This window comes from Pseudoliparis swirei, chromosome 6 (genome assembly GCF_029220125.1).
Source record: "Pseudoliparis swirei isolate HS2019 ecotype Mariana Trench chromosome 6, NWPU_hadal_v1, whole genome shotgun sequence".
Lineage (NCBI taxonomy): Eukaryota > Metazoa > Chordata > Actinopteri > Perciformes > Liparidae > Pseudoliparis > Pseudoliparis swirei.
In genome coordinates, this window is record NC_079393.1 from 11,433,146 (window position 1) to 11,452,195 (window position 19,050).

The following is a 19,050-nucleotide window of genomic DNA, read 5'->3' on the forward strand; positions in this document are numbered from 1 at the left end:
CTCTGGCTCGACGCATATCTCCATAAATGACAACTTTAATTATTTGACAAGGAGTGACATTTTTTCTCCTCTTCTGCATCATGCATTGATTGTATGTTTGCTTTTATAATCCAGTTTCTTAGTGTTGGTGATATAGTTTATTTAGTTAGATTTATACTTTTTTCAGATCCTGTGCCGGGTTTTTAGTGCTTGCAGTTTCTCTGAATGGCCTTACAGTGTCTTGAACAACAGTCGTGTGGTGTTATGGATACAATTGAACAAATTAATTGTGAGGTATTAACCGTGATTGTCATTATATTTCATGAGGCAGAACAATAAAATGAGACAATTACATGGTAATATTACAAGTCCCGTGTAATTGAGGATGAATTAGTTACTGCACTTAATTTTAACTTACTTCTTGACTTGCAACTCTTGTTCTTATCTTACAGTATACAATAAAGGAAATGTATTGACTGTTTATCCAACTCTGCTATTATTAACCTAATGACCAACACAATCATTATAAACAAGAGACAAAGATATCAAATATTTGCAAGTTTTTTTTCTTTTACAATATTAATTTTAAACAATTTGTCCCATAATATTTACAACCGTCTCTGAATGTTTTTCCTAAAGCTTCATTTCATTATTTTATATCACATAAATTCATCATTCCTGTCTGTGCAGTTTACACTGCGACATATCATGCTGCATAAAACACTTTCATCACATCATCTCACAGTTATTGACAATAACTTCATGCAAGATTATTGACAGTTTCTCTGTGAAATTGAATTCTGATTATAAACAGCAACATTATTCATGTTAATACCTACTGCTGATCTGCAGTTACCAGCAGGATGAGACTACTTCTGACACAAATAGAGTGTGTTTTATTGTACCGGTAAACAGTAATATGAAAATAATTGGCTATATATCGGAAAATGTGTCAAACATTCTGGCACAGATTTAGATATGCGATAGCTAAGATCTACTCATTTTAGTCATTCAGTAAACAGCTGGAATATCGCCAATGAGCATAAACATTGACCACACTGATCATACAAATATGTACATTACATGCATGTTGTGCTTACACATGTTCCAAGACACACACACACACACAGACAGACACACACACAGACACACACTGTGCATAGATTCATATGTTTCTCTGTTCACACGACAACCAAATGTAATGTGACAATGAAAACCAAAGAAAAGAAAACACTGGAATACATACATGTTGGGTGATACAAAATAAATACACATTTAAAAATGTATGCAACATCTCAGTCTGTTCCACTGTGGGTCACCATCTTCTGGAAGGGTCGTGCTGCTCAGTCTTGGTTGCCAGAGTCGATCCTCTGCTGCCGCCGCTTCATGATCTCCTGCAGCTCAGAGTCCCCGCTGGTCTTCTGCAAGTTACACAGTTCATTAAAAAAGTATTTTCTCTTGAAACTTCTGTTCCCCATTTACAAATGTGTGCGCACAAGTTATGACAAGTTCATCTTACATTGAATGACTAGTGGGTAATTAATTATTTTTTCTCGAACGTGTTGAACCGGTGTTCATTTGTCCGTTTAAAAATAAACTATTGTGGTCTAACTGTGAATGAAACAACTTTGTTGTAACAGGTGTGCACAGAGTTTGCGAGCTACTTGAACAAGTGACCGACCTCTAGTTGTGCTTTCTGCACGGTGGCCTGGCAATAGACACGGCCGCCTTCCTCCCTCAGACACCGCCTTCAGTTCTTCTTTGTTGAGGGAAAAGAGTTGAGCTCCAGTCAGGATCCCCAAACATTCAACAGTCCTGCAAACAAACAATTCATTTACTAAACATAAAATATGAATATACTTCTTAATATAATTCCTATTGGTAGCCTAAGTGCACCAATGTTGCTAAAACACTGTCGATCCAAAGATAAAATGTTGGCTGTATTTTAAAATAAAACAGCAGCAAAAACAGCATCCTGGTATTGTGCATGGCTTACTGGGATGGCTTACTGGGACATTTAATGGAACTGAGCCATCATCAATGTAATTAATTACACCTGTTCTTCCCTGTCATCCTGAAGGGAGCGTGAATGTCATTGCAATCCATTTCATATTTGTGGAGGTATGACAGTAAAATAATTGCAGAGGTGGAAGTAACAGATTACATTTGATCTTGTCTCTGTAACAATGTCATTTTTTGTATGCGTGTACTTTTTTTTCCTTCTATTTTACTTTTTATAAAAGCAGGCTACAACTTAGGCTCGTACTATCACACCCATTTAACTCTGCTAAGCGTCATGTCGCAGAGTACTAGTCATGTGAAAGAGAGGAATGCGCAACCAGAGCCAAGATCACGTGTGCTTAGCATTCATGTCCTTTGACATAGCTTAAAAAAAAAAGTTGCATCTATTTGAATTAATGACATCATCATGTCACTTGGCTAAAAGTGCCGCGAAGTTGAGAAGCTCAGTGAGAGTAGACAAGAAAACTGGTGATACTGGGACAAACAGGCATTGTAGACTGGTTATACTGGGAGAAATAGGCAGTGTTTTAGGGTGAACGGGTAGAGAAGTTGAACCTGCAGCAGATTATGGAGAACTTGGTGTGTCGTTCAGACGGGTAAGCACGACAACACACTGCGGAAATCTTAAAACAAGATCGTCAGTAACCACTCTGTTGCGGCTAAGACGTTGCCTAGCAACATAGTAGGGTGTGCGTGCTACGCCTTGTGTACATGTTGTCCAACCTTTACTTTGCTTTAATACGTGTGCCAGTGGCTGCAGTCTGCTGTGCAGATTATATTGTTGCACATGTCCACTTGCCCACAAACTCTGCTGATTCTAAAATAAGTTTCAGGCACCGCTGCGTCCATCGCAGGATTAATTTTCTGAGTTTTTCTCTTTTCTGGTTAAATCCTAGTGAGGCTACAGTTGAGAAGGCAGCATATATATTTATATAAGTGATGCTCAGCTGTATGCATTGACAGACTGCACAGTCTGTTGATTGGACAGAGAGGGTGTTGTTGTTGATGTTGTTCCACTTATGTATACGTTGACATTCAATGCCATATATTTGTAGCCTAAAGATGTTCTTTAATTTCATAGTTACAAATACTCAGAGTATCTTGTAATTTACCTACTTTTTGACTTTTACTGAAGTACATTTTCACAGAAGTACATATTCTACTCATTCCACCTCTGGCTATTAGAGTAGACATACAATGCAGCTTTTAATGGCCCTACTTCTGCCGTTTTAGTGAAAACATTTTGGTGTTGGAGACATTTACTCTGCTGGATTGATAAATGTTGTGAGTGACTTACGGTTTTGAGAAACTCTTTGCGCTGAGCCATGCAGTGACCTGCTCCTGGCTCGAGTCAAAGGTGAGCGGTACATGGCTGCTGGAGGATCGCTCCACGCGGAACTTCCTGGCGGGCGGCTGGCTTTTGTTCGCGGTGATCATCATCAATAACTCATTGTTGACCTCGTCCATCACTGCACAACAGAAACAGGACAGCAGACGGCATAATTGAGCAATTATGACAAATATGTCACAAATAAATAAATAAAACAAATCGTGCTTTGTTGACTTTTGTTAGTGTTCACTGACTTTTATCTTTGGGTCTATTCTTGAAGCTGTCTCCATGGCTCAGAGAACCAGGAGATGACGTACTGCAGCCTGGCTGCAAACACACACACACACACACACACATACATACATATACATACACACACACACAGACACAGACACACACACACACACACAGTTCATGAGAAACCAGCTATTATTCCACAAACAGGTTTGTTTTTCATCTCACTGGTGGTTGATACATGTTTGCCCAGGAGCCAAAAAATAAGATATGTGTGTGAAAGAATTTGACACGAGGAAGAGTAGCTGCATGCAGTATCTGCTGCAGGGCGTTGGTAAACCAGTATGCAGCGTGCATGTGCAGTGCGTGGCCATGGGAATGCTTTTGTTGAGGGTGGGAACGTATTGCTGTACAGTGACGAGGATCACAACACGTGCTGAGAGATTGTCCACAAAGCTGCACTGATCTAGAAGCAGCGTGCAGATGATATGACTACAAACATTGCTTTTACATAGTTTTTTAGCTTTGTACAAAAAGAAAAAAAGGTTGGGACTTTTACATACTACCCATTGTTTATATATATATAGGTTTTTATTCAACTGATTATTTATCCCTTTAAAATCTCTTCATCAGGACTACTTCATGTGCCCTTTGCACTTTTTCTCCCGCAACAATGCAACAATTCCCAACAGTAATATTTGATTTCCACCAGAAGCAGTGGAAACATTGACCCATCTCATTACATCATACTTTAGTTTATGATTGCATTTCCCAGAATGTATTGTGATCCCTCTTGATAACACAGCTGAGAGAACGATCATGACTGTAAGCAAAGTAAGTGAGAGTGACCTGTAATATAAAAAAGATTAAAAAGCTGGATAAAGTGAATTCACAACACAACATTTCCTGTGGCTGCATTGCCTGTGGAAAGTATATCATTACACCACACAGCTACAAAAGGCTCAGGATGAATGTAACAATGCCATCAGAAAAAAGTGCTAAATTCCATAATCAGGACTGAAGGATTGTCGACGGCTGGGCAGAGGCCACCTGCACACCAGGACTGTCTATCATTACCATTCATACCCATTCATACACCACAGGGACAGCCTACAGGAGAAGTGTGGGGTTAAGAGTCTTGCCCAAGGAGACATCGACATGGAGTCGGGGATCAATACAGCCACATGACATGTTGTGCCGATCCTCTGACTGCAGGACGACATGCTCTACCAACGAGCATCAGTCAACATTACTCCACTGTTTTTAAATAGATAATAGTTGTTTGCTGCCGTATCGCCGTGATTGCTGCTGCTGAAATACTTTCCTTTAAGAGCTCACACATACACAGCCACACCAGAGAATGTCATGGTAATGCACTGCATGTATAGTACAACAGGTCACCTGGTTGTAGACACCGTCTGGCTCCTCGATCTTCACCAGGTCCAGGATGTTGACGGGGACGTAGCCGGCCTGACCGCTGCGATTCCGTAGTTTCCACCACTGTTTGTCATCCTCTATCACCTGTGAGACATGTTTCACACCTCAGTCCTGCTAACTGTAATTAAACTCAAGTCTTGGGAGTAACACACACACACACATCACATACACACACAATGCAGAGCTGAAATTGCTTCAGTGCTAGAAGTGACCTTTCATGGTTTAACACTGGACATTCGCTCATTAAAACAATTTGTTTCCAGAAGACAAAGCCCATTAGGTAAAGTTTAAATGTCAATTTATGTTTTTGGGGAGGGGGTTGCATCCTCCCTGCCAGATGATACAATGTACATATGCATTTGTTTAGATTTTATCTTTTTATTTAAAAAGACGTTTACCTCGAGGATTTCATCCTGCAGCACTGACAGCTCGTTGGCATTCCGTGCTACGAAGTGGTAGCAATTTTGGCATATTTGCAGTGGGGGGCATCCCATTGTAAGACCTGTTAAGACAAATGGTAGCCGCTCATCACACTGTGACATGTTTTCTGACGTGTGAACGTTTGGGAAGGACTTCATTACTTACCCATTTGACGAGTTTGAGGATTGTGTTCCATAATACTGAAAAAGCAGACAGATTGTTACATGTCCAGGTTTAGGACCTTTAATGGTCGGTGCATCACAGACAGTAGCCGACAAACACGCCCCTCACGTCTTCAGCTGAGTGTTTTCTGTAATCGGGCTGGTAGGAGACCCCAGTGGCCCCATGGGTCCCTCTGTTTCCCACGGGGCCGTCCTGAGGAGCTCCAACGGCGGCTCCCAGCCATTACGAAACTTAGGACGATAAGGAGGCGCACACTGCTCTCTGGGCCACTCCGCTCTGCAACAGGAGCAACAGGATAGTCAGCATGTGACCCTTAAGCTACACATCCATACAAAAAGAGCCGGTCAAAATAACACACTGAGCTCTCGGTTGGCTGAGCAGTTTGCATGTGGTCAGTGTGTGACTGGGTGTGTGAATGTGAGGCTTGAAGTTGTGACGCGCTTTGGATAAACGTGCTATTTAAATGCAGCTACTTATGTACCTAGGTTTGGTCCATCCATCCCCCAGCAGCTCAAAGATGATCGTCTCTTTGGGGGTGAGGTGTCCCCGCAGGAAGTCGACCGTGTCTTTGGAGAAGTGAGGGGAGATGACGGAACGCACAAGTTCAGGACTCCCACAGCTCTGCAGCACCTGTGGACGCATTCAGAAGTTAACTTTTTAGCAATGTTTGTATATATTTATTATATACCAAACATTAAGGGCCATTTATTGGAAAGTTTTCTACTCAATACTACAGCAATATTTTAGCCAATCATAAAATATGTTTAAGATGTTGTGTCTAGTGTCTTATAAAGAAAATAAACTGAACTAAACTGTTTAATCTGAAGATGATTTTGTATTTTCAGATGACATGAAAGTAATAAATGAAAAGCAATTAAATGCATCAGAAATCTCTGCATCTTAACGATATTGTAAAACAACACATGCATTTTAAAGTGCTGCATGTTGACACTGATTATTGAGGTAAGCGAGACGCCGTGGCACCGCACTTTGAATATTACTGCTCTGGCTTTATCTCAACCGTATCAAGCAAATCAAACAAGATAACTGCACATGATCAACCGGCAAAGCTTAATCACAGCTGGCGTTCTATCCAACAGTATCAAAGTCACGATGCTCCAGTCTTCCAGGTGAGCGTTTAGCAGAGCGCCAAGGTGTGGTGGCAAAAAAAATAAAAACAGTGAGAGGAACGTCTGACGGCAACAATGCGAGCGCTTAACAGCTTTGAGTCTGTGCGTCTTCTTCAGGGCTCAGTCAACATCGAGGATAGCAGATGACATGGATGACTTATTTCGAGTGGATTAATATCGTTGGCATTCACAAAGATGATGGCATCACCTGTAATACCTTTCATCCACATATGTCTCTGACACACAGACACAGACACACACACACACACACACACACACACACACACACACACACACACACACACACACACACACACACACACACACACACACACACACACACACACACACACACACACACACACACACACACACACACACACACACACACACACACACACACACACACACACACACACACACACACACACACACTGAACAGATTCATAGCTCTTACCAGCTCCAGGGGGCCGAAGAGGACATGAACCAGCTCAGACGCACTTGGATTTTGTATGTGTTTCTTCAGTTTGGCCTGCAGGGGGCGCCATGACAGACAGACAGTGAGAAGGCGATGAACAGAAGACAAGCGATGATTGAGGAGAGGTTAGGAGCTGTGATATCTCACCAAGAGGTTGAGGGCCAGCTTCAGTTTCTGCAGGCTATCAATGAACTCTCCTTCAGTGGGGGGCTTGGCTCGCAGGGTCAGCATGCCCTCTATAAACAACCAGAGCAACAATGACCACACACAGACTCCAGAGTTACCAGCCCTCCATAGAGACATATCACAGACAGGACACAGGAGTCACTTTCTGGCCACAGTTCAAGGAAATTGTATTTTGTCAGGTATATAAACGCAAGCAGTACAATAATGGTTAGCTAATAGACAGAAACAAATCATCTTGACCAGAGAGTGAAGCGTAAGAAAGAATGTGCTACATCAGTGTTTCTCAACTTGTGACCCAGAAGGTCTCAACATTCTCACAACCCCAGAAACCAGAGTCATGTAATGGGAATTTAGGGATCGTATTCTTTTAAATTGTATTTTCAGCTATGGAAGTTTGAATAAATATTAAATATATCAGACCTACTGATTTTACTATATCTAATTATATTCATATAATATATATGTGAAACGTCTTGATCAACATGACCCGATATGGGATTCTGACCCATAAGTTGAGAAACTGATTCTCTAGAAAGAGAATACATCATTTTCAGCTCATTTGTCTGTGTAGTCGGGGACAACACACACGTTGTGTGTTTGCACCTGACCAGGCACATAGAAAACAACACATCACGTGCATGTATGTAAAGAATGTCTTGCTGCGATGGAAACAAAGTGTGTTGACATAAAATCACTGCATCACAGCAGTGTTGGTTGGTAAAACATTACTCAGCGACATGTTACAGTCTAGAATATTACTTGGCACCTTTACTTTGTTATAATTATCTGCGAATACACTTTCGGTTCATAGATGCACACTTTTGTTTTCAATTGAAATAGTTGTGACTAAGGCAGCCTCCATGCATAGTTTAACAATTGCTTTCTTTTGGTATGCCAATATCTTTGACATAATAACAGACGGATCAAAGCACACTGATAATCATTTTAACATGCCAGACATATATTAGTTCAGCTTTCCCAAGGAGTGGATGAGAAGTAATAATATGACACTTGAGTAATGAGTATTGTGTTACTTGTGTTACAAACTGGCCACTGCTACCACACATGCATCACTGGATGACAGTCCAGGGCCACAGGACACAAACAGAGAAACATGGCAATGTGAGCAATACCAACATATTGTCACTGCATCCGTGCCACCACAGAAGAAGAAAGGGAGACAGACCTGCTGGTCCTTTCTTCTTATTCTTCTTACTCTTGTGGCGCTGGTTGAGCTGAGAAAAAGCCTCCGTAGCCTTTTGCAGCCGCGCCACAAAGATCTCGATGTCATCCAGGGAACAGTTGAGGATTTGCTGAGGGAGACAAATACTGTGGTTTAACTTAAAGACCATAGCATCATGAGCCCGTGAAAGGAGCTGTGTAATGTAAGGACCGGTGTCCGTGTGGATAAAAACACTCACCACATCCTTCTCGATGCGTTGGGCCAGTTTTTCATGTGACTCTGTGTCATTTTGTCTGGAGGCTTGTTGATCTACATGCAAACACAACAAAAGCTCATGTGAATGCAACTTTTGCATAAAATGTGAGCTGTGCATGTGAGAAGGGCGTTCTTTGAGTACATGTGCAGTTTGTGTATTCTCACCCTGCGTGTTCATGGCTGCTGCACGTCCCATCACAGCAGGTGGCAGGCCCTTAGGGGGCGAGCGAGGAAGGATAGTTTCTCTGTGACGCTTCATTTTCTCCTGGTTCACCCTGGAGGACGAGGAGGAGGCATTGAGACCGTTAGAAATCTACAATCAAGTTAGCTAACTTCTCATTAGAAGTCTGTGTGGCCTCCTTTGATGTGTATTTGACTGCAAGAAGCTGTGTGTGTTTCACTGTTCTCACTTCAGAGTCTGAAGCCTCATTTTCTTTCCATGCTTGTCGTCTCCAATGGCACTATCTATATCTGCATGAACCATCTCCGCCTGAAGAAAGTGAGGAGAGACATACAGTCAACCTTTTTATCCTTAATGGTGGTGGAGTTTTAAGGCTGAAAGCAGTTTCTCTAGAGCCGAGATCCAGTTACAATACTGCCATGACAAATTGAATTATGAAAGTTTGCAGTTGAATGCATTGAAGTAACGTATAATCCATTCATATATTTAGAAAATGTAGTTTTAATTATGATCATCTATGCAAAGCTTTGGTTTTTGGAAAGATTTAGCTGTTCTATTCTTTCTCCACATTGAATAACTGAAGCGTCAGAGTTTTGATAGATAAGGAACTCCTCATTCACTTATATTATTTCAATAAAGACAAAGGTAAGCGATATGTGATGATCCAAAGGTCGTATTCAGATCCTTCAACCCTGCTCAGTGTTTATGAGCCAACATTTCTTGTAAATTATTTATTTGAACTTACTAGTATTCTGGAGATTCTGAACAACTGAGAGGTAATATCTTGACAACAAGTTATAGTATTAGATCCTTTCAGGGATTGACCTTCCCTTGAGAAAATTTCGCTGATTAAGGCTGCAAAAAATGTAAAAGGATACACACAAGCACACTGCCACCAACAGTACTTGAAATCTGACCTGGAGCTCCAACAACAGCAGCTTGGATTTACAAATGACATAAAACACAAAGCCAGCCAATCATGCACCGACGATAAAGGACGCAAACGGAGCCAAGCCTGCATCATTTAAACGGACTCACCTCCACCTGGTCGCAGTGGAAGAAGTGGATGTCGGGTTTGTGCTGCTCGTTGTCCTGACACACCAGCAGGAGGACGGAGGGGTATCGCGTCTGATTCAGGACCGTCTGACTCATGTGGATTGTGGGAAGAGGGAAGTTCTCCAACTCTTCCTGCAGGAGCACAACGGAGGAACAGTTAGAAGAGGAGGTGGAGGAAGAGGAAGACAAAGATAATTGCCTATCTGAGTGGGCCTGAGAATGATAGAACAATACTAGGCCTACAAATAGTCTTCAAAGAGTGATGAGAGAATTAATGCCCCTCTCATCTCTGCATGGCAAATACGAAGAGGGCACAAGCAACTGTTTAGCTTCGCACAAAGACGGGAATTGGAGAAAAACAGCTAGCCTAGCTCTGTCAAACAATAACTAAATGTTTAACCCTGTTCTTAAAACTCACTAATTAACAATAATCATATACTGTTTGTTTAATTCTTTCAAATTCAAGAGTAAAAAACAATAATTTGTGAATCTACGTGGAGTGTTGTGGGATTTTGTTATCTTTGGACCAAGCCAGGCTTGCTGACTGCTTGCTTCTCATCTTTATGCTAATCTAAGCTAACTGTAGCTTCATATTGAACAGACAGAGGGATATCAGTCTTCTCATGTAACTTTAGACAAATAAGCAAAATGTGTAAGTATTCCTTTAAAGGTTGACATTGACATAACCACAAACATTATCTTGGACATTATGACGTGTAAAAAAAGTTATTTTTTATTCAATTGGAGGCTACCACATTTAATTAATACTTAAACAGGCATCTGAGCATGTTTGTATTGTACTAAATTGGGGCACTTGTGAGAAACAGATAAAAAACGGAATTGTGTAACAGTTTAGCTCCACACCTTTTTATTAGTTGTTTTCATCCTGTCTGCCTGTTTCACTAACTATCATTTCGTTCCAGATTATGCTTCCCATCTCGTCAGTCCAACTCCCTTCACCTGTTCTCTCACCGGCCTTTGATCACTCCCTTGTCAATCCCTCATTACCTTCACCTGGTCCTCATGCCCGTCTCACCTGTTGCTCATTCCCTCGTTAGTCCCTGTCTACTTGGGTCCCTTCACTTGCACTTGTCCTCTGCCAGATTGTCTTGTGTTTTCCAGCCCAAGCCCTTGTGCGGTCCATATTGTGTCGCTATATTTCTGAGTGTTCTGTTCCTGATTATTTTTTGAGTAAAGATCATTATTCGCCTTCGCCTGCTTTATGCCCCCAGTGTGGTCTACTGGCGCTCTAACGGGCTGCCAGATGGCTGGCTGCCTGTCTACGCTGGTTACCCTCTGCCCCCCTACGGCTGAGCTTGACCACCCAGTCTTTGGTTTATCTCCCCTCCCCCCTTCCTCACGTTGCATGTCTTGTTTAGATGTATGTGCTTTTGTGCTGAGGTGTTTTTTCTGCTCCCACACTGTACCCCTCTAGGGGCATATTCTGGGGGTTGTTTTTTATTTTCTCCTCTCTTCCCTCGTGTTATGCTGTAATCTTCCTGGATCTGCCTGTAATTTCCCGCTTGCGGGATCAATAAAGTATACATCTATCTATCTATTATTTGCAGTTCTGTCTCCTGAGTCGGGCTATTGTGTTCACACAAATCGTCCTGTGACAAATTGTTAATATCGATGAACAGAAAGCCAATATATCCTTACTTTAAACTCTAAAAACAATGGATCCAACACGTTCCATAATGGACTTTCAATGCATTTTTTATTAGAAACTCCCTGGCTGGTAAAATTCTCACATCTTTCAAACTCCAAGCCTCACTAGTGCTGGCTTTGTGTGTGATGCTGTAGATCCCAAACACAAACCAGTGCCTTTGAATGTGAGGTGTATTACATGCAAACATAATCTGATGATGTGTGGACAGATGTGAAGCTGTACCTGTGTGTCACAGTCCAGCAACCTGACCGCCTTGTCGGTGACCTGCAGGAGCATCTCTTGGGTCCAGATTTTGTCTTTTGAGTCCAGAAGGACCAGTTTCCTGACGGCATCGTCCACCGTGGTAATGGACTCGGTCTTGTCCATAATGAACGTGGAGAGATGCTGAGTAGAAAACACAACTTGTTTGTATTCATGAAAGAAAAGTGTTCATTACTGAGCTTAGACTAGCTGTTAGGTGGATTGTTACCAATGTACATGCATTGTTCACATGCATGCTAAGCTATGTAAATCAGCTGCTGGTTCCAGCTTCATATTGAACATACAGACATGACGGATATTAATCTTCTCATTAACTCTCAGCAAGAAAGCTAATAATAATTTCCAAAACTGAGGTGTGCTGTACTGTATATTAAGGCCTGTTTTCTTCTTCTTCTTACATTATCTGTAAAACTACTTAACTTGAAGATTCTTCATGATGCCTTCAGCTAACAGCATAACTTGATCACTTGTTTTATCTGATATCAAAGCTGACATATTACTACCACTTTGGCTCTCTCAGCATGCAGCTGCCACCAGTGAGACTCTGATCTGAGACTACATGGGCAGCACGGTGGCTCATTGGTTAGCACTGTCGCCTCACAGCAAGAAGGCCCTGGGTTCGAATCCTGGTCGTCCAGGTCCTTTCTGTGTGGAGTTTGCATGTTCTCCTCGTGTCTGCGTGGGTTTCCTCCGGGTACTCCGGTTTCCCCCACCATCATAAAGACATGCACCGCAGCCTCACCCCGGTTCGTATGGATGTGAATGGATGTTGGTGGTGGGGGAGGGGCCGTAGGCGCTGAATGGCTGCCACGCTTCCGTCAGTCTGCCCCAGGGCAGCTGTGGCTACTGATGTAGCTTACCACCACCGGGATGACTGTGTGTGTATGACTACTGGACTCTGGACTGTAAAGCGACTTCGAGTGTCTCGAGAAGCGCTATATAAAATAAATGATTATTATTACATGGCCATGTGTGATAACAGCGACGCATTTGGAGGCCTGATTGCTTTATCAAAGAGTTTTATAATATATGAATTGACTCTTGAAAGAATACTAAAGAGATTAACGTTCCGCATTTATCTCTGGCCAAAAGAACAATACATAACATTTAGAGTAAGTTTCTTTTATCTTGTTTTTCCCATGAGGTTCAGTGAACTTTAAAAAAAATCATTACTGTTTAGCCTTAATTTTGTATATGTGTGACAGGAAGAATTGAGAAAAAGAAAGAATAAGAACAAACTAGCTGAATTACATCTGTACACCTAATACCGATCGAGTTTACAACTACTGCAATAGCCAAACAAGATTTTCCATCTTATACATATTTTAAAATGATACTGTATCTCTATTATATTTGTATTGAGTTAATTTTATGTTATTTCCATAACTCTTTATTTCCCTTTCCCAGTCGCAAGTCAGGTGAAGCACATCCATAATCAACACATGAATGATGCAGACACGTATCTGATGAAGTAAATCAAACATGTAATACAGAAGGGGATTCAGAGAGCAAGATCCATGAAACTATTATTTTTAACTTTAATAATAAAGTAAAGTTAAAGAGCCTCTCTGTTAACCTCCCAACCCTTCTAACACTGTTAATTAAACATGCATTGTTACATTTTAAATCTTTAGCAAGCTTTCTACTTCTACATATATGTTTGCTTTATTTCTAAAAACGTTTTTAAATACAGAAATGGTCAAAATTTTGAAATGATGTTTTTTCCCCAGATAATCACAAATAGAGCGGCTCTTACCTCAACATGATACTGCGACGTCTCCTGCATGATATAATTGGAGTTGGAGTATTTTTTCCTCTGTTCTGTTGATAAGAAAACAAAAACACCAAAAGTGAAAAACTGACAATCCCAGTACTGCCTGTGATCATAGTGTACATCTTTGATCTAAACAGCCAGCAGTGACACTGACCTAAACTCCACATATTGCCCGTGTCAGCAGAGAGAACAGCTGAAACAAAACACTTGTGTGCAAGCTGAAAAGACCAGCATAGCAATAAGGAAGTGACTATAATATGTAACGTGTGGGGCGTTGTCTTCATGTTTTATTTGTACAATACACAAATATATTTTATGAATACACTATTCAATATTAACATACATTTTTAATGAATAGTAAATGGTATTTTACATTACATTACATTACATGTCATTTAGCAGACGCTTTTATCCAAAGCGACTTACAATAAGTGCATTTCAGAGTACAAACTAAGAACAACAAGAATACAGGAAGTAACATTTCCTCAACATAGTCGAACTACAAAAGTACCATAAGTAAGAGCTATTTAAGCGCCACTGAAGTGCAAATCTGTGTTTTAATCCAGATATAGTCGGAAAAGGTGTGTTTTCAGTCTCCGGCTGTTTAACAACAGTGCAGTAAAAACAACGGGTTTTTATTAGTGGTCCAGACTTTGAAAATTGTTTACATCATTTTGTGTCCTGCAAGAAGGCAAATCAAATGAGCAGAACTATCTGAGAAGTTAATTATTGAATCTCATATACAATAGTTTGTGTGACTTGATTTGACCCCTAGCATTACATCTTGCATAACCCAGGGCGCCAATTACAGGCGCCGATTTACTGCAGGGTCAAAGATCGATAGTACTACTTCTCGACAGCACCACGCTAAGTGTTGCTCAATATGCCGTAAATTTAGCCTGACATTTTCTCATTTTTAGAACAAACCTGTTAAATAGTAACGCTGGTGTACGTTAAATAGGGGCATGTCAATATTTTGTTGGCAGTGCTACCAGTGATTTAAATTAAACTAATGTCACCACAGAGATTCACACAGGAAAGATTCACTCTAGACATATTTTAAGACGAAACTACTTGCACAAACATTTACAAAACCTATCTACTTCCCCCCTAAAAAAATCCAGGATCGACGCAACATTGATATATTAATAAATATTAAGTTTGTATGAGGAACCTGCAAGCAGTTGCATATTTACACATCTGGCCGTGACGGAGCAACATTATCATTTATTTGGAGTTTTATTTCTGGCCATCTGGTGAAGTCCAGTATTAAACAAAAATGAAGTCATGACCAAGACCAGAGTGTGCATCAAGACTGAGAGACCCAGTGCTGATTCTTCTAGGTATACATATTTCTTTCCAGACAGTCACAGCTTTCTCCTGTCTGACAGATGTGAATGAGGGCGGCAAAGTGTGACAGCCGTTAACGTTTACAAAAAAAGTCTAATTATAAATGAGTTACATTGTTGGTTGCATTTGAAGCAGGATGGTGTACATCTTATCCCAGTCATGATATCAACAAATAAATTAGACAATGCACATGCAATTTGATGATACACCAGCTTCGGTCTTGTCTCAGGAGAGCTGATTTCTATATAAATATATAACAATATAATTAAAACATGTGAGTTAAATAAACATTCACATTTGTCAGAGACCGAGACCGTTTTTTTGTACCCGACTATAAACATTACTGTTAACTTCTGCTGTAAAGTTGGGCATTTTAACATGTAGTCTGCGGAGATGGATTTGCTTTTGATGTCATTCTCAAGTGGCCATTTGGGGTACTGCAGATGTTGGCACTTTATTTCTTAGCACCGGATCTTGCCACATTCCCCCAACAATGAGGACATGGAAGGTGTCTGATTAAAGGAGCACATCTGCAGCATCTGCTGGTGAAGGAGGGAACTGCAACACCCCATTTCATAATATGCCTCATGTCAAACGATATTATAAGAAGATGTTGATTCCTTGAACACAAAATGCATTATATATACACTACCGTTCAAAAGTTTGGGGTCACTTAGAAATGTCTTTATTTTTCAAAGAAAAGCACTGTTTTTTCAATAAAGATAACATTAATCAAAAATACACACTAAACATTGTTAATGTGGTAAATGACTATTCTAGGTGGAAACGTCTGGTTTCTAATGAAATATCTCCATAGGTGTATAGAGGCCCATTTCCATCAACTATCACTCCAGTGTTCTAATGGTACATTGTGTTTGCTCATCGCCTTAGAAGACTAATATCTGATTAGAAAACCCTTGTGCAATTATGCTAGCACAGCTGAAAACAGTTATGCTGGTGATATAAGCTATACAACTGGCCTTCCTTTGAGCTTGAAGTTTGTAGAACAAAATGAATACTTCAAATATTAATCATTATTTCTAACCTTGTCAATGTCTTGACTACATTTTATATTCATTTGATAAATAAAAGTGTGATTTTTCATGGAAGACACGAAATTGTCTGGGTGACCCCAAACTTTTGAACGGTAGTGTATATATATATATAGTTATACAGTATATAGTTATACAGGTACATAGGTATAGTGATCCAGCCATTTATTGTCTTACTAAATTATAATTTTGTAGAGATACGTTTTTACTTTGACAAAGAATTTCTTTATGTTGGTCATTCTAAAAAAATGTAAATAAACTTCCACCTGCGATGATTACTTAAAGATAAGGATAAAGGACAAATGTCAGACAGTCATACAGATAGATAACGATTCAAGCCCTTCTTAGAGGTGACACATTTAAATATTGTTTGATACATTTAAATAAATCAATTACAAAAATAGATATTTATATGTAATGGGTGTAACACAAAATGTATGAATACTTTCATTTATTAGATTTATTTAGGTTAGATGGTGTGCATATCAACTCAAAATAAATGTGTTTCATTGAGGACTACCCTTTGCGCATGCGCCTTCTGAAAATCAGTTGTTTGCATGAAGTGAAGACACTTTCAGGGCTGTACGGTGGTGTAGTGGCTAGCACTGTCGCCTCACAGCCAGAGGCCAGCCGCGTATACCAGTAGGAGACTTTTCATGCTGGAGAGCCGAGAGGTGCTTCAATTCCCACCTTAACTCTTTTAATAAGAGCGTTTTTTATTTTAAAATTATCCAAAATGTGAGAAGACACCTACATTTAATCTCAATAATAAACTTTCTTTATTTGTTTAGCATGCATCACTTACTTAAAACTAAAGAATCGAAATAGAATCATTTATAGCCCTAAAGTAATCATGCAAATAATATTAATCTTTAAATATAATGCTTCAGATGTACTTTTATTAGGGCACAACATGTTTATTTTACATGTTTATTTTACACATGTTTATTGTATACATGATTAAGTGTACAGCTGATCATATCTAAATATCTTATTATTTATTTTTCCATGTATTAATTCCAGTAAAGTGAAGACAGTCAAAGGGATGATTTAAATATATTTTATTGAAAATACACAGCTGAATTCTAAAATGAACAAAATTTAAATCCTCTCAAAGAATTAATGTAAAACAAATGAAATGAATAAAAAAGTATTACTAGAACTATATATATATGTGTGGTCACTTCGTATCCCCGGCTCTGCAGAAGAAGTGTGGGACGCTGGCTTTGCATGTGCTTTGGAACAAAGTTTGAACAACAGATGTGAAAAACTAATTGTTAACAGCAGATGTTATCAATACATGATTAATATACACTCTATAACACCCTGCGAGGCTAGGAGCACTACACACTTGGCCTCAACACGTTGGGTTCCTGATCTTCCCTCACAAGCTGAGGGGCGATGGCGAGCAGCTGAGGAGGGACCGGCAGCAGAGTCTTCGCTGTGGGATCGAAAGAAAAACAAAGAAACGACACATAGTGAGAACGACGTTCAGGATGGTGGAACGTGAGGAGCAAAACTAAATAATAACCTTTTACTGAAGCTTTAGCCACAAGGGGCTCATCTGGCTGAGCAGGTCTGGAAACAGTCGCTGCAGCTGGTGACTTGGTCCCGTGGGCTGGAACAACAACTCTTTGTCATTTTCCTTACACAAAGTGTGTTAATGCTTCTCAGTGTATATTTACCTGCTGCTTTTTCAGACTTAAAATACCCTTTACTTTAATTCTAAGTTGCTATTTTGTTTGTCAGGTAACGCAGAGAAACAATAGCAATATATAGCATACAACCTGTCAATCAAAGATGTGGCATGTATGAACGGTTTTTGTTCACATGCCACATCCTGGAGTGACAGCCTAGAGAAAGCATGCAAAAAAAGGAAAACACTTACCATCATAGGCGACATGTTAAATCCTTCAGTTAGTAGGAGAGTAAGAACACATCAGAACAGGCCAGAACACGGCCAAAATAACAAACTATTTCAAAGAATCGTGATGGCAGGGAGGACTCTGGTGAAAACCGAATCCTCCCTCCACACGGGTGGAGAAAAACCTGTTGGTGAAGACACATCCGGGGCTCTGGAGACTGCTGCTGGGGGCCCTGAAAGCACAGGCGATGAAATTAGATTGTTACCATGTACAGTACGATTTAAAAAAGCTCCGTTTGTTAGAGTAGATCCACTTACTTCGTCTAGTGTCGAACTTAGAGGGAGACAGATTCAACATCTCTCTCTCCAGCTCCTCCTCCATCACTGGGAGATGAAACATGAACATGAGGTGTGTGTGTGGGACATAACATGGTCACTACAGAGCTGTATGTGCATGTGTTAGCGAGCTGACCTAGAGTTCTGGATGTGGCTGCAGGGGGTGGGCCGGACTCAGCCCTCTGCTGCTGGACGATGTCCTGCTGCAGGTTGGACATCTTGCTGTTTTTGATGCACTTCACTCCCAAAATGAAGGCCGCATAACCGTCAGCCCTGCTCTTCCAGATGTGCTCCCAGGTGTCCTTGGCCCTGACTCCAAAGCCGACAATAGTGTCCCCTTCTGAAGCCACAGGTGAAGCAGGCTTCCTGGAGGAAAGGTACTCCCTCAGGTCCTCAACTTCCTGGAAGCTCCTGGCATAGTCCAGAAATGACAGCAGGCTGTCCTTGCTGTTTCCTTGGGGGTTGAATTTACCGACTCTCCTCTTCTTCTACCGTTTATCAGGTAGATGATGTAGCCAATGTCGTTTTCGAGGAGCCATCTGAAGGATTTCCCCTTGTACTTGCCAAACTGCAGGCCGTACTCCCCCATCACCTCCTGTCGGTCGGACACATCTCCTCCCCGCTGAAGGAGCGCGGTGAGAGCATTGGTGCTCACGCGATGCTGGAGCTG

The 19,050-nt window shown here is 40.7% G+C and overlaps 1 protein-coding gene across 1 annotated transcript; it reads right to left on the reverse strand.

Annotated features, from left to right (window-relative positions):
• Positions 1-524: 524 nt before the first annotated feature.
• On the reverse strand, positions 525-13,995 carry LOC130195349 (epidermal growth factor receptor kinase substrate 8-like protein 2). The gene is given in 22 exon segments (XM_056416837.1): positions 525-1,400; positions 1,661-1,720; positions 1,722-1,794; positions 3,299-3,470; positions 3,586-3,658; positions 4,967-5,086; positions 5,401-5,461; positions 5,463-5,504; positions 5,588-5,622; positions 5,714-5,748; positions 5,751-5,881; positions 6,087-6,235; positions 7,193-7,267; positions 7,361-7,449; positions 8,586-8,712; positions 8,821-8,891; positions 9,003-9,112; positions 9,248-9,327; positions 10,057-10,206; positions 11,966-12,127; positions 13,761-13,825; positions 13,933-13,995. Coding segments are annotated over 22 exon segments (1,971 nt in total). The 5' UTR covers positions 13,946-13,995; the 3' UTR covers positions 525-1,322.
• Between the last annotated feature and the right edge of the window lie 5,055 nt (positions 13,996-19,050).